The sequence below is a fragment of the Salmo salar genome, chromosome 09 (genome assembly GCF_965601325.2).
Source record: "Salmo salar chromosome 09, fSalSal1, whole genome shotgun sequence".
NCBI lineage: Eukaryota > Metazoa > Chordata > Actinopteri > Salmoniformes > Salmonidae > Salmo > Salmo salar.
This window is the reverse complement of record NC_138299.1, coordinates 117,140,549-117,155,137: the sequence shown is the minus strand read 5'-3', so window position 1 is coordinate 117,155,137 and position 14,589 is coordinate 117,140,549. Positions and strand designations below refer to the sequence as shown.

The window sequence follows — 14,589 nt, the reverse complement described above, 5'->3', positions numbered from 1 at the left end:
TGTATTAGTATAAACTAATATAATGTTCCCATTTTTTTTGCATACAATATAGCTAAGTATTTGTGTGATTTATTTTATACAGTCTTCTTGGTCATCTTTATGGAGGGTGCCAATAATTTTGGACTTGACCATCTGCTCTTCTCTTAACAGTGATACATCTTGAGGGGATGATAAATTGTTGTTTATGGGGGTACATTTACAGGGGGGTGCCAAAGGGTGCTATAACACCAAACCCCGGGACAGGATTTTATTTACTGTCCTCTGTCCCGAATCGTAATCAGATACTTCCACATACCCCGGCTTTCCTGACGACTGGAGCACAATCTACCCATGTGCATAAACACCCACCATAAATAAGCCACACACACATTCAATATTCGCATATATTTTAAATATCCAGCAGGAAATGGAACTGAAATACAGTTGCACATACAAGCAGAGCACACGTGCGTGTGATGATTAGTGCCTTAAAAATCAGGCTCTGGCATTAAAAGGTCAACTAAAAACACAAACACTGTAGCATTGCTGGAATTTGATCACACACACACACACACACACACACACACACACACACACACACACACACACACACACACACACACACACACACACACACACACACACACACACACACCACACACACACACACACACTACTTTGGAGAAAACACACACAGCCAGGCTGTGGCTGTCTCCATCCCTGCCCTCTTGGGGGTTAGGTCCAGCGCACCATGGCCTCTGACCTCTGGGTCAGGGTCAAGAGGGAGTCTGACTGACCGACTGCTGAGATCCCCCCCCCCCCCCCCCCCCCCCCCCCACCTCTAAAGACAGATTATCCTCCAGCATCTGGGGCTGGACTCTACAGGTCTACAGGTCTGACTACCAGAGGCCTGACGTCCCACTGTGCTCCTATTGTGATCCTACTGTGGTCCCATTGTGGTTAATAAGCCGTTAGAGCTCTTCAAAGTAATGCCGTCATATGGGCAACCACTCTGGAGGTCTAGAAAAAAAGATAAGATACAGTTGGTGTTTATCGTGCGCGCGTGTGTGTGTGTGTGTGTGTGTGTGTGTGTGTGTGTGTGTGTGTGTGTGTGTGTGTGTGTGTGTGTGTGTGTGTGTGTGTGTGTGTGTGTGACATAGCGTTGCCTCTTGAATACAGTGATATCTGTGAAGTCTATGCAGTCCAATCCATCAGCCATATAGCGGAGTTCAGTCCAGCCAACCAGAGACCTGGTCTTTACATTAGGAATATATAGCTAGCTACCTCCTGTTTACCTAAATGCAAAAGTGCCTACACAGAGGCTGCATCCCCAATTAACCCTATTCCCTTTATAGTGCCCTGCTTAACACTGCTTTTGACTAGGGCTCATAGGGAATCCCTGGTCAAAAGCAGTGCACTATAAAGTGAACAGCGTGCCATTTGGGGCACGACCATATTGATTCCTGCTGTTTATGCATGTAATCTTCTTTTGAATAATTCACACAGTCCTTTTATAGAGTAGTAAATCAATGACCTCCTCCCTGCCTGCGCCTCCCCCCCCACCCACCTGCTCGTCCTCCTCTCTGCTGCTATTCCCGTTCAGTCAGAGGAGCGGGACTCATAACTTCTCACTGCAGAAGGTAGGGGGTAGAGGCAGGTGAAGGAAAACAGAGGGCATTACCGATGAAGTCAATAAAATCTTCTTGGAGTTTTTAGGCCACCACCCTCTCCAGTCTGTACTCTGTTACATGGTATCATGGTGTTGCCAACTGTTATCTTTCTCCATCTCTCCCTCACTGTCTATCCATCTCTCTCGCTTCCTCTTTTCTTCATCCATCTCTCCCTCACCGTCTATCCATCTCTCTCGCTTCCTCTTTTCTTCATCCATCTCTCCCTCACAGTCTCTCCCTCCCTCCCTGTCTCTCACTCCCTCTCCCCCTCTTTCCTTCCATCCCACTCCCTCTCTCAATGGATCTCTCCCTCCTTTCTTCTCTCTCAAGTGAGCTAGTGTCCTCATCTGTTTGGGAGCACCATAAGGACAGAGGTAAGGGTTGAGTGTCTGACACAACATCACAATAAGTACACAAACCATACACAAACTGTACACACCCAGACACGCACCACGAACCAACCAACAGAATTAGGGATGTGGCCAGTGTGCTCCAGCCTAGGCTACCAGTCAGAATGGGTTCGAATCCGACCCACTTCCCTTCTGACTCCTAATTATTCTACCTTTCCTGTCTCCTCTTCACTGTAGGCTCACAAAACCATACAATTTTTTTTTTTTAAAACACAAAGAATTAGGGAATATGTAAAATTGCATGGCTGAATTTGGGGGCACTTGAATTTGATTAGCAATGCCGCTAAAGATTGTTTGCTGCCCTACAGCATCTGTAAATTAGAAAATCTAACTTTGGGGTCATCTGCTTTCGCGGTGCTGGGGGTCGTTGAGAAAAAAAACATTTACCTTTCATATTGTGGGTAATTTGCGTAGGATGGTGCCTTAAATGCGGGGCGATGGTTTAGTATGCAGGGAGCACGGCTACTCTAGGCTAAGGGAGTTGACTCTGGCTGGCTTTACATCCAGAGTGCCATCACCCCCCTTTTGACCTATTTCTATTATTCATCCCACCATCATCAGGAAAATGGGAAAAAAAAAGGCACCTGGAATCTGATGTTCGTTCCCACCCAAAAAAGAGGAGAGGAAAACCTTTTCACTTTGTTGCATGGCACTCTGACCCCGGTATTAGAGAGAGAACAGAAGAATCCCAGAGATGTTGGTCATAAAATTTTCAGAACCGTCCCAGGGGTCTTTTTCAGGGGGCCCGACTGACGCACCGGAACGGCCCCGTGTATAGACTTCATATGACAGAGAGAGAGAGAGAGAGAGAGAGAGATGAGAGAAAGGAGAGAAAGTAGAGAGAGCGAGGGGAAGAGAGAAAAGAAGAGGTACCAAGGAAGTACTGCCAAAATATTTAAAACCCAGAGACATACAATGAGATAACTGATGAAATGTGTAGAAAGGTTCATTGAGTGTGTGTGTGTGTGTGAGCGCGTGTGTGTGTGTGAGTGTGTTGGCATGCGTATGTGTGCTTGTGTGTATGAGAGGGGAGACCGAGTTAAATGTGCCTCATCAAGTCATCACCAACGTCAAGAGGGCAAAAGAATTTCAGTCTCTCTCCCCTCCCGCACACATTTCATCCCCACATCAAAGAGTAATTTAAAACATAACAAAAAGACCAAGGGGGACAGAAATAACAACAGAGAGGGGGGGACGGACAACCAGAGGTCCGGGGGGAGTGACCCCCCCCTTCCTCTCTCTCTCTCTCCTCTCTCTCTCTCTCTCTCTCTCTCTCTCTCTCTCTCTCTCTCTCTCTCTCTCTCTCTCTCTCTCTCTCTCTCTCTCTCTCTCTCTCTCTCTCTCTCTCTCTCTCTCTCTCTCTCTCTCTCTCTCTCTCTCTCTCTCTCCTCTCTCTCTCTCTCTCCTCTCTCTCTCTCTCCTCTCTCTCTCTCTCTCTCTCTCTCTCTCTCTCTTCTCTCTCTCTCTCTCTCTCTCTCTCTCTCTCTCTCTCTCTCTCTCTCTCTCTCTCTCTCAGCATTCAAAGCCCATTCTGATGCATGTTCATTTGGGATGCAGATATCAAAGATGGCTGTGAACAGTGAGGGGGATAGTGAGGGAGCAGGAATTAGAACTTACCAGATGTTCTAATGCTGCTTTGATGCAGGTGCTGTCCCTGCAACACAAGAACACATTTCCTCCTCGTTAAATAAAGTGTTGGCTACGACTCTTTAAATATAAAAAGGATCACACAAAAGCTACAACAGGCATGCGCACACACGTGCACAGACACACACAGAGCGAGAGAGACACACACGCGCACACACCCCACTCCTAACCCCCACCCCTCTTTCCATCCCCGGTGTAACGTTCATAATTGCTGTTTATCAAGGGGTGTTGTTCATTTGGTGTTTTAAAGGGAGAAGCATTTCAAAGGAGGCCTGTCTTCCTCTGTCAGAGACTGTGCTATCATTTCAATACAGAGTGTTAGAGAGGGAACACACACACACAGGGAACAAACAATCGCTCTGGGCAACCAAAATGTGATACCATTAGGATAAAGATAGTACTCTGTGTGTGTGCGCACGTGTATTCTGAAGGTATAGTAATTGCTGTACAAGACATGATACTCAGCTGGTTCCAGGTAACTTTCCATGAAATTGTCCCTTTCCCCTGATCCCATCTGTTTGAACATTTACAGGCTACATTCTGGCCATTTAGCAAACGCTCTTATCCAGAGCGACTTACAGTCCGTGCATTCAACTTAAGGTAGCTATGTAAGACAACCACATATCATAGCCATAACAAGTCAACTTTCCTCAATAAAGTGGCTATCAGCAAAACCCGTGCTAGTAAGAAAAGACAACTGCAAGTGAACAAGAAAGGCAAGTACAAGTTAGCAAATACCCTACATCCAGTCAGAGGGGAAGAGACGAAGCAAGAGGTTTTACTCTGCCCAAAATCTGTCCACGAAGCACAGAATTTTTGTATGGAGGTCAATGACAGTGTCGAATTTGGGCATTGAAAAAAGTAATCGCTAATTTTCTGAGGCTTATTTGATCTAAAATAAGTTTCGTAATGGATAGGTTGTTACGAATGCACTGATATAAGTGGCATTTCAGCAACATACCCAAAAACAACTTTATATCGGAGTTGTACCCATTGTCATAGAGATAGATAGAAGACTCATCATGGATATAACCCGTTTAGCATGGACATTGCAATTCAGGGCTTCCACCATTTTAACCTGTCTGGGTTAGGGGGCAGTATTTTCAAGACCGGATGAAAAACGTACCCAATTTAAACAGGTTACTACTCTGGCCCAGAAACTAGAAAATGCATATTATTAGTAGATTTGGATAGAAAACACTCTGAAGTTTCTAAAACTGTTTGAATGGTGTCTGTGAGTATAACAGAACTCATATGGCAGGCAAAAACCTGAGAAAATCCAAGCAGGAAGTGAAAAGTCTGGGAATTGGAGTTCTTCTTTTGCTTCTCTATCGAAGCTCCAGTGTCTGTGGGGTGACGTTGCACTTCCTAAGGCTTCCATTGGCTGTCTAAAGCCTTCAGAAAGTGGTTTCCGGAGACACCTGAAACCCCACCTCTTTAAGGAATACCTAGGATAGGATAAAGTAATCCTTCTAACCCCCCCCCCCCCTAAAAGATTTAGATGCACTATTGTAAAGTGGTTGTTCCACTGGATATCATAAGGTGAATGCACCAATTTGTAAGTCGCTCTGGATAAGAGCGTCTGCTAAATGACTTAAATGTAAAATGTTTGAGCATTTTCCTGTCACTGGGCAGATAATAGGAGCTCAGTTACTGAGTGGTCTGCCAGGCAACAAAGGGATTGGATATGCTCGGTCCCGCGAGCGCGCCCCTCCTTCTTTTTCTCCTTGAATGAATATGCTATGGTCCGGTTGGAATATTATCGCAATTTTACGTTAAAAATACCATAAAGATTGATTTTAAACAGCGTTTGACATGCTTCTAAGTACGGTAATGGAACATTTTGACTTTTCGTCTCTCATTCCGCGCTCGCGCGTTATGCCTTTGGATAAGTGATCTGTACGCACGAACAAAATGGAGGTATTTGGACATAAATATGGATTATTTGGAACAAAAACAAAATTTATTGTGGAAGTAGCAGTCCTGGGAGTGCATTCTGACGAAGATCAGCAAAGGTAATACAATATTTCTAATACTAATTCTGAGTTTAGGTTGCCCCGAATTTGGCGGGTCGCCGTGATGGCTGAGCTATGTACTCAGAATATTGAAAAATGTGCTTTCTCCGTAAAGCTATTTTAAAATCTGACACAGCGGTTGCATAAAGGAGTAGTCTATCTATAATTCTTAAAATAATTGTTATGTATTTTGTCAACGTTTATGATGAGTATTTTTGTAAATTGATGTGCACATTCACTGGACGTTTTGGTGGGAATACATTTTCTGAATATCAATGTAAAATTCTGTTTTTGGATATAAATATGAACTTTATCGAAAAAAACATACATGTATTGTGTAACATAATGTCCTAGGAGTGTCATCTGATGAAGACCGTCAAAGGTTAGTGCTTCATTTCGCTGTGTTTTGGGTTTTATTGACACATGTCCTTGCTTGGAAAATGGCTGAGTGATTATTTTTGTCTATGTACTCTCCTAACATAATCTAATGTTTTGCTTTCGCTGTAAAGCCTTTTTGAAATCGGACAATGTGGTTAGATTAACGAGAAGTGTATCTTTAAAATGGTGTAAAATAGTCGTATGTTTGAGAAAGTTGAATTATGACATTTTGTTGTTTTTGAATTTTCCGCCCTGATATTTCACTGGCTGTGTCCCGCAGGTGGGACGCTAGAAGTTAAAGTAGTCAACCGGGTGGGGATTTCTATGAGATGGGAGCAATCAGCCAATGAAGAAGAACATTTACTACTTTAAAATGGACAAATCCTCAGTCGCACTGCCCATGCTGTCAAAGACAATATAATGGCACAGATACAAAGATGAGTGTTCTATCTACCTCTATGGCCTGTTGTTCACACGCGCATCTGCCCTCTCATTGGCTAGAACGGTCCCACCTGATCTTGCCTCCTCCTGCCTGACATCCATCTATGAGGACATGTATTTCCATTGTTGTGTGGTCACTCAAATATCTTGTCAATATAATAGACAATCTTTGATCTAATTCATCCTATGCCGCTCCCAGTTCTCTATCAATCTTACAGTCAGTGTCCCAAATGGCACACTACTCCCTTTAAAATGCACTACTTTTGACTAGAGTCAAAAGTAGCACACTATAAAGGGATAAGGGTGCCATTGGGATGCAACCATGACCAAAATTTGTCCTGATTGCATCAAAAAGGGGCTTTGCTTAATCAAAAGAAAAACATACACACAGAAAAATAATTGGCTTAATTGTTAACCTTCCACAGACAGACAGGCTGATGATATACGTGTGTGTGTTGCCCTGACGTTTTCTGAACTTTGCCATGCTAATAACCCTATCACTACAGAAGGGGAAACGATGTGCTTATTACCGAGGAATAATTAATAAAAAAATGTATGTATTATTATTATCATCAGTGTAGCAGCATCCGCCGAATGGAGAGAGGAGGAGGAGGGAAAAACAGTCGATTTAAAAGAGCAAATTGGCAGTAAATAATAGATGCATTTTTGGCACATTTCAAAATTGTAGCAGAGGAAATCAAAAGATCAAGAGAAAGCAAACAGTTCCCCCCCCCTCTCTGCTGACAACCCATACGCTGGCCATGGCAGGCCTTTTGGCTTGTGTGCGTGCTCATATATAAGAAAGAAAGAAAGAAAGAAAGAAAGAAAGAAAGAAAGAAAGAAAGAAAGAAAGAAAGAAAGAAAGAAAGAAAGAAAGAAAGAAAGAAAGAAAGAAAGAAAGAAAGAAAGAAAGAAAGAAAGAAAGAAAGAAAGAAAGAAAGAAAGAAATACTTATCGACAGACTTCAGCTCCTAATGTAGCCAGCAGCATCACAGTATAAATCTACACCATTTTTACACCAAAACTCAATCAAATCTCTCCTCTCTCTCTGCCACCCTGTTGCCCCCCTCCCCATACCTATGTCCCTAACCACCTTTCTCCTAATTGTCACGATGGTACCCCCCCCCCCCCCAAGTGGCACAAAGCTAATCTGCGATTTCTCATCTCCTCCACAACAAAAAGACAATTCAGTTGAGTTGTTCATTCCTGCATCAGTCACTGGCTGAGCCTGTATGTCAACACTTAAGAAAATCGTCATCTAGTTTTTATTACATTACATTGGCCGTAACACACTGCCCGCATTTATTATACATGAGCTGCCTGGGAGGAAAGAAACAGGCAGACATTTGTTACCACGGTGACAGTGTGCTGTAATCCCCTAATGAAGCGCAATTAACGGGAAACAATTTTACATGGAGCAAGAGCTGGGGCTGCAGTTAAATTATGCTCCCACACTCTCATTCTCTTTCTAGTCTCTCCTCGCTCTTTCCCCCTCCATATCTGTCCCTCTCTCTGTCTATCTACTGTATCTCGAGGCATAGTCTTTTTCTCCCTCCCCCTCAATGGCTAGTGCTGTCATGACTTCATCAATAACCCCCCCACCCCCCATCCCAGGACCGAAGGGACAGCTCATTCCATTAGAGGCCTCTAGGCCAGAGGGAAACACAAGACAGGAGGATCATGTTATTGGCAAATGAATACAGAACAAGCAGTACACAGAGAGAGGAGGACTCACACAGGGCCCTTTAACACTCTCCATCTCTTTTTCTAAACATCATATTTTCTCTCTCTCATCAGGTCTGTAGGGACTCCTGGGCTTTTTCCTTCTCCTTCCCTCACCCCTCCATCCATCCATCCCCGTCTCCCTCCATCCCTCTGTCCCTCCCTCTGCCTTCAACGGGGCCGCATCGATTTCTGAATTAGGCCTGCAATATTAAATAATTAATATACTTGCCATGATTTATGTTTTGCATTAGCCGAATATTAGGTTATCAATCAAAATCCACTTGGTTTAATGTAATAATATTGAAAAACTGTCAGGGGCTGTCCGTCCAATTTGTATTTGAGGCAGCGCAGATAGTAATGTTGGTGTAACACAAGGCCGCCGAGATGGAAGTGGCTGGTTCTACACGCACAGGAGGCAAACTAGAGGAGAGGAGACGAAGAGAGGAAAAGAGAGAGAGGAAGAGAGAGAGACAATAGAAAGAAAGAGAGACAGATGAGGAGGAGGAAGAGAAGGAAAAGAGACAGAGGAGAGAAAGAACGAGTGATGGAAAGACAGAGCGGGAGGTAGGAGTTGGCACTATGGACTCCACCCTGCACAAGCTCTGACTGGTCTCCAATGTTTCATAGTGGTTTGTTTAATGTTATTTTAATAACAATCAGTGAGACCTAGTGTAGGGGTGACCTTGTAACATCACTTCCCCTTGAGGTAAAACTAAACCAGGCACAGCCACACCACCGTAACACACACACACACGGTATGACATACTAGGGTTGCAAATTCCGGTACCTTTCTCAAAATTCCCAGGTTTTCCAGAAATCCCGGTTCTTCAATTATTTCTGGATAAGTTAATAGAATTTTGCAACACTATGGGATACTAATAACCTGCAGATATGCTTATATGATTGAATAGCTTATTTATGAGCCAGTGTACATTAGTTGTGAGCCACACACAATAACTACACTGAACAAAAATATAAACGCAACATGCAACAACTTCAATGATTTTACTGAGTTACAGTTCAAAAAAGTAAATCAGTCAATTGAAATGAATTCATTAGGCCCTAACCTATGGATTTCACATGACTGGGAATACAGATATGCATCTGTTTGTCACAGATACAGTACCTTAAAAAAAAGTAGGGGTGTGGATCAGAATACCAGTCAATATCTGGTTTGACCACCATTTGCCTCATGCAGTGTGACACATCTCCTTCGCATAGAGTTGATCAGGCTGTTGATTGTGGCCTGTGGAATGTTGTGCCACTCCTCATCAATGGCTGTGCGAAGTAACTGGATATTGGTGGGAACTGGAACACGCCGTCGTACACGTCGATCTAGAGCATCCCAAACATGCTCAACGAGTACGCAGGCCATGGAAGAACAGGGACATTTTCAGATTCCAGGATTTGTGTACAGATCCTTGCGTCATGGGGCTGTGCATTATCATGCTGAAACATGAGGTGATGGCAGCAGATGAATGGCATGAAAATGGGCCTCAGGATCTCGTCACGTATCTCTGTGAATTCAAATGGCCATCGATAAGATGCCATTGTGTAGCTTATGCCTGCCCATACCATAACTCCACCACTACCATGGGGCACTCTGTTCACAACGTCGACATCAGCAAACCGCTCACCCACACAACGCCATACATTCTGTCTGCCATCTGTCCGGCACAATTGAAACCGGGATTCATCCGTGAAGAGCACACTTCTCCAGCTTGCCAGTGGCCATCGAAGGTGAGCATTTGCCCACTTCAGTCGGTTAAGACACCAAACCGCCAAATTGCCAACCCTGGCAACAGAGCATGCTGCCCTCGCAAAATCAGTAAACCAACAGCATCGAAGGAAAGGAACAAATAAATAAATTAATAAATTAAAACTTGGTCCTGTGTTTGTTCCCGTAAAAAGTATCATTATTTATCCCTACTTAATGAAGTAAAAGAGGACAAACAAGTCAACGTGTTAGAAAGAGCTCCATTTAATGCTCGGCCCTTTTGCTGTCGGTCAATATTAGCAAATTGGAGATGTCTGGCGTATCCATCAGCTGGAGGGAGAGAGGCATGACTAGGAGACTGTCTGGGGGCTGAGAGGCTGAAGATCTGTCTAACATGCTGACCACACCGCTCGCGTCGCGTGCGTTGCAAAATAAATGTACACATACATGTTATTCAATCATTGCACCCACACTGCTCGCACGCGGCAACAATCGTCTGCGTAGCCAGGCGCTAAAATAGAACTTAGTTCTATTTGTGAAGCTTGACGCGCTGCAAGTCCCGCCTCTTCCATCTCCTCATTGGTTTTTAGAAGCATATACCCACGTGGGTGATTGAAAGATGAACTGAGGTCCACACTCCAGTCGGTGGTGATAATGCACCTTAAAGTTGGTTGCCAACCGCCATATAAGTTAAATAAATAAATAAAATAAATAAATATAAAGTCCATAGAAGAAGAAGCCTGAAGGAGGAGAGATTACTAGAAACGAACTCGGTTTACCCTTTTATCTGTGGATTAATTGTCAGAGTAGAGGACCTTGTGCATTTCAGGTAAAATAACAACCCAATGTTTATATCCCAGGACAAATTAGCTAGCAACAGCAAGCTAGCTAGCTAAATTGCCATAAATGTTTAATTATTTTCGACCTGTCCCCAAATTAATTTAGTTGGTTCAGAGTTCGTTTTGATATTTCAACTTGCGTGTCCTGATCGCGTCTGGTGTGGGTGGACAAAATCAACATGCGTGCGATAGAGCAGGCGGACACACGCACCCCGTCTAGTCAGCATGTTAGTCTAATGTTTGGCCTTGTCAGCAACATTAGCCCACATCTACATCTCTCTCTCGCCCACATCTACATCTCTCGCTCTCTCTCCATCTACCTCGCACTCCCTCTCTCTCCCCCATCTACCTCGCTCTACCTCTTTCTCCCTCTCTCCCCCCCTACTAACTTGCTCTCCCTCTCTCATCTACCTCGCTCTCCCTCTCTCTCCCCCATCTACCTCGCTCTCCCTCATCTACCTCGCTCTCCCTCTCTCTCCCCCATCTACCTCGCTCTCCCTCATCTACCTCGCTCTCCCTCATCTACCTCGCTCTCCCTCTCTCTCCCCCATCTACCTCGCTCTCCCTCATCTACCTCGCTCTCCCTCTCTCTCCCCCATCTACCTCGCTCTCCCTCATCTACCTCGCTCTCCCTCATCTACCTCGCTCTTCTTTCTTTCTCACGTATTCCCTCTACTTGACATGGCGGAGGTGAATACCTCGAGTCAGCATGAATGAAGGCGACAGAGGGACTTGAGGTGCAAAGGAAGCAAAGCCATTGGATTTTCCAGAGGGGGGGTCCATTAGTTCAGTGCTCATCAGTGTAAAGGCATCATGTATTAGGAGGACAGCTTGGATCATAGGAGGACATCACGTATTAGGAAGACAAAACGCATCATACGGACAACCCTGTATTACAAGAACAGTGCACGGCCCTCGCAACTAACCAAACAGTAGAAAGCTAAGCCACACACACGCCTGTATAGCTGATTTAAAGCTCTGTAGACGTTTGCTCATACTTCGTACACACTCTCCCCTCACCATGAGTTAAACACTACACAACCCACCACACAGAGTAACCACTAGGTACCAATGTATCACCAAACAAGGCATAAAAGCAATAAACTTGTCCCCACAAGACAGGGTACCCTTCACGAAGGCAGACGCCGAGAGACAGCTCCTAGAAAATGAATCGGGGGTGGGTAAGATGACTGCTGTCAAATAACAGAGGAGAGAGAGATATTGTTAGGCACCTGATTAACAGATGTCGGGAATGTGTGTTAAAGAAGAGAGACAGAAAGAAAGTGAGAGAGAGAAAGAAAGGGAACGAAAGCGTGAAAGAGGGTGATAGACAGAAAAAGACAGAGGAGTGAGTGACGGTATGTAGGAGAAGTCATCATATCATCAGTCAGTGCGACGTCGCACCTCATCAACCAACCATGTCATTGAGCATTCATATGTTGTTAGACACCTGATAAACACGGCAGGAAGGTTTATTAAAGTGGGAGGGAGAGAGGGAGAGAGGGAGAGAGAGGGAGAGAGAGAGAGAGAGGGAGAGAGGGAGAGAGGGAGAGAGGGAGAGAGAGAGAGAGAGAGAGAGAGGAGGCTTATCCAACCGACGCAGGGTCCACTGATCAACTCTCTCCTCACATTCAAGTAGTCTGATGCCGGTGGCGCCAGCATGTTGGTGAATTAACGGTGTCTGTGTGCGTTTGTGCGTGCATGAGGTTTGAATGGAATAAAGTGACTAGAGGAGGTACTAGGCTGTCGCTGTACAATAAGATATGAACGACTCCGCTCTCAAAACCTGATTGTCATCTCCATAGCTCCGTTTGAATAGGTCCCCACCAATTTAAACTGTACTCCTGTGCGTATATACACAGAGAGATAGTAGCTCTTAGTTGTACAACTGACTAGGTATCCCCCTTTCCCTTGGATTTCTCCTGTTTAAACTGTTAAGAAGATAGGGGAAGGAGGAAGGGATGGTGGGGCAGAGGTAATGAATGGTAAGGCCGGAGCAGGGGCTGTTACTTGTTCCCCTCTACAATGGAAGCACAGCAAAAGTCGGGGTAGCGTCCCAAATGGCACCGCTTTCCCTTTATAGTGCACTACTTTTGACCAGAGGCCTATGAGTCCTGGTCAAAAGTAGTGCACTATATAGGGAATATGGTTCCATTTGGGACTCAGATTATGTTTTTAAATCAGATCTGTGTGCCCCCGCCCCCCTGACACAGAGTCACACCTCCTCTCTCCAAGCTCACTGGACACAATGTACTACTCTTAGCAACAAACACAAAAAGCATAATCCCCAAAATAACTCCATTAAAAGTGGGATAACCCATTCTCCACTTTAGGTTGCTCCCAAAAGAGGGTTAAGTACAGTCAATAAGGGGGGGTGTTTACCCAATACATTCCTGGGAGGTCATACATATGGAGTGTGTGACTGTCTGTCTATTTATAGCTTACAGTTGAAAAAAACTATACCAATATAATTTGTTTGATTTATTGATTAATTGAGTGAATGAGTGAGTGACGAGTTAGTACTAAGAGTTTAGAGGGAGTTGTGAGAGGGCGTTTAAGAGTGAGCAGGTCAGTGAGAGGGTTAGAGAGAGCGTTACCATGGGAGACCTGACAGTCCACCTAGGTAATATCTGATAGTTCACAGCACATTAATAGTTTAGCGAGATGAGGGGAGCGCCGCTTAATAATAAAGCAGGACCATAGCCCTGCCTTATGACAACTGCTCCAGGGTCAAATTGGTCACCTTTATCATTGTCATTATCACTATCATTCTCGTCGTCATCATCATCGTCATTATTGTCAATATCGCCATCCTTCTCATCATCGTCATCTATACTAGTATCTCATCTCTCGTAAGTTTCTCAATACACTCCCATCCTTCTAATCACTACCTGTAAGTGTAACTGAGGCACTGGTGGATCATAGAACACAGTATAGACAAAGAAGTCTATCCGAATGAATGAAGTAGGAGGCTAGTGTTTCCCTGTCCCTCTTCTTCTTTCCCTCTGCCTTCGGAAAGTATTCAGAACTCTTGACTTCTTCCACATTTTGTTACGTTACAGCCTTATTCTAAAATGGATTAAATAAAAAAACATCTTCAGCAATCTACACACAATACCCCATAATGACAAAGCTAAAACTGTTTTTTTGAAATGTTTGCAAATTTACTAAAAAGAAAAAACATATAAAGATCCTTTGCTATGAGACTCGAAATTGTGCTCAGGTGCATCCTGTTTCCATCGATCATCCTTGAGTCCACCTGTGGTAAATTCAATTGATTGGACATGATTTGGAAAGGCACACACCTGTCTATTCAAGGTCCCACAGTTGACAGTGCATGTCAGCGCAAAAACCAAGCCATGAGAAAGAAGGAATTGTCCATAGAGCTCCGAGATAGGAGTGTGATGAGGCACAGATCTTGGGAAGGGTACCAAAACATTTCTGCAGCATTAAAGGTCCCCAAGAACACAACGGCCTTCATCAATCTTAAATGGAAGAAGTTTGGAACCAGCAAGACTCTTCCTACAGCTGGCCACCCGGCCAAACTGAGCAATCGGGGGAGAAGGGCCTTGGTCAGGGAGATGACCAAGAACCTAATTGTCACTCTGACAGCTCTAGAGTTCTCCCATCTCTGTGGAGATAGGAGAACCTTCCAGAAGAACGAAAGCCACTCCTAAGTAAAAGGCACATGACAGCCCACTTGGAGTTTGCCAAAAGGCACCTAAAGACTCTCAGACCATGAGAAACAAGATTCTCTGGTCTGAGGAA

At 44.4% G+C, this 14,589-nt stretch overlaps 1 protein-coding gene across 1 annotated transcript in view; it reads right to left on the bottom strand.

Moving 5' to 3' along the window:
- rsrc1 (arginine/serine-rich coiled-coil 1) overlaps positions 1-14,589 on the bottom strand; it is a 195,952-nt gene that overhangs the window by 111,420 nt on the left and 69,943 nt on the right. Inside the window, 1 exon segment of the mRNA NM_001140733.1 lies at positions 3,677-3,713. Coding sequence (NP_001134205.1) covers positions 3,677-3,713 — 37 coding nt within the window.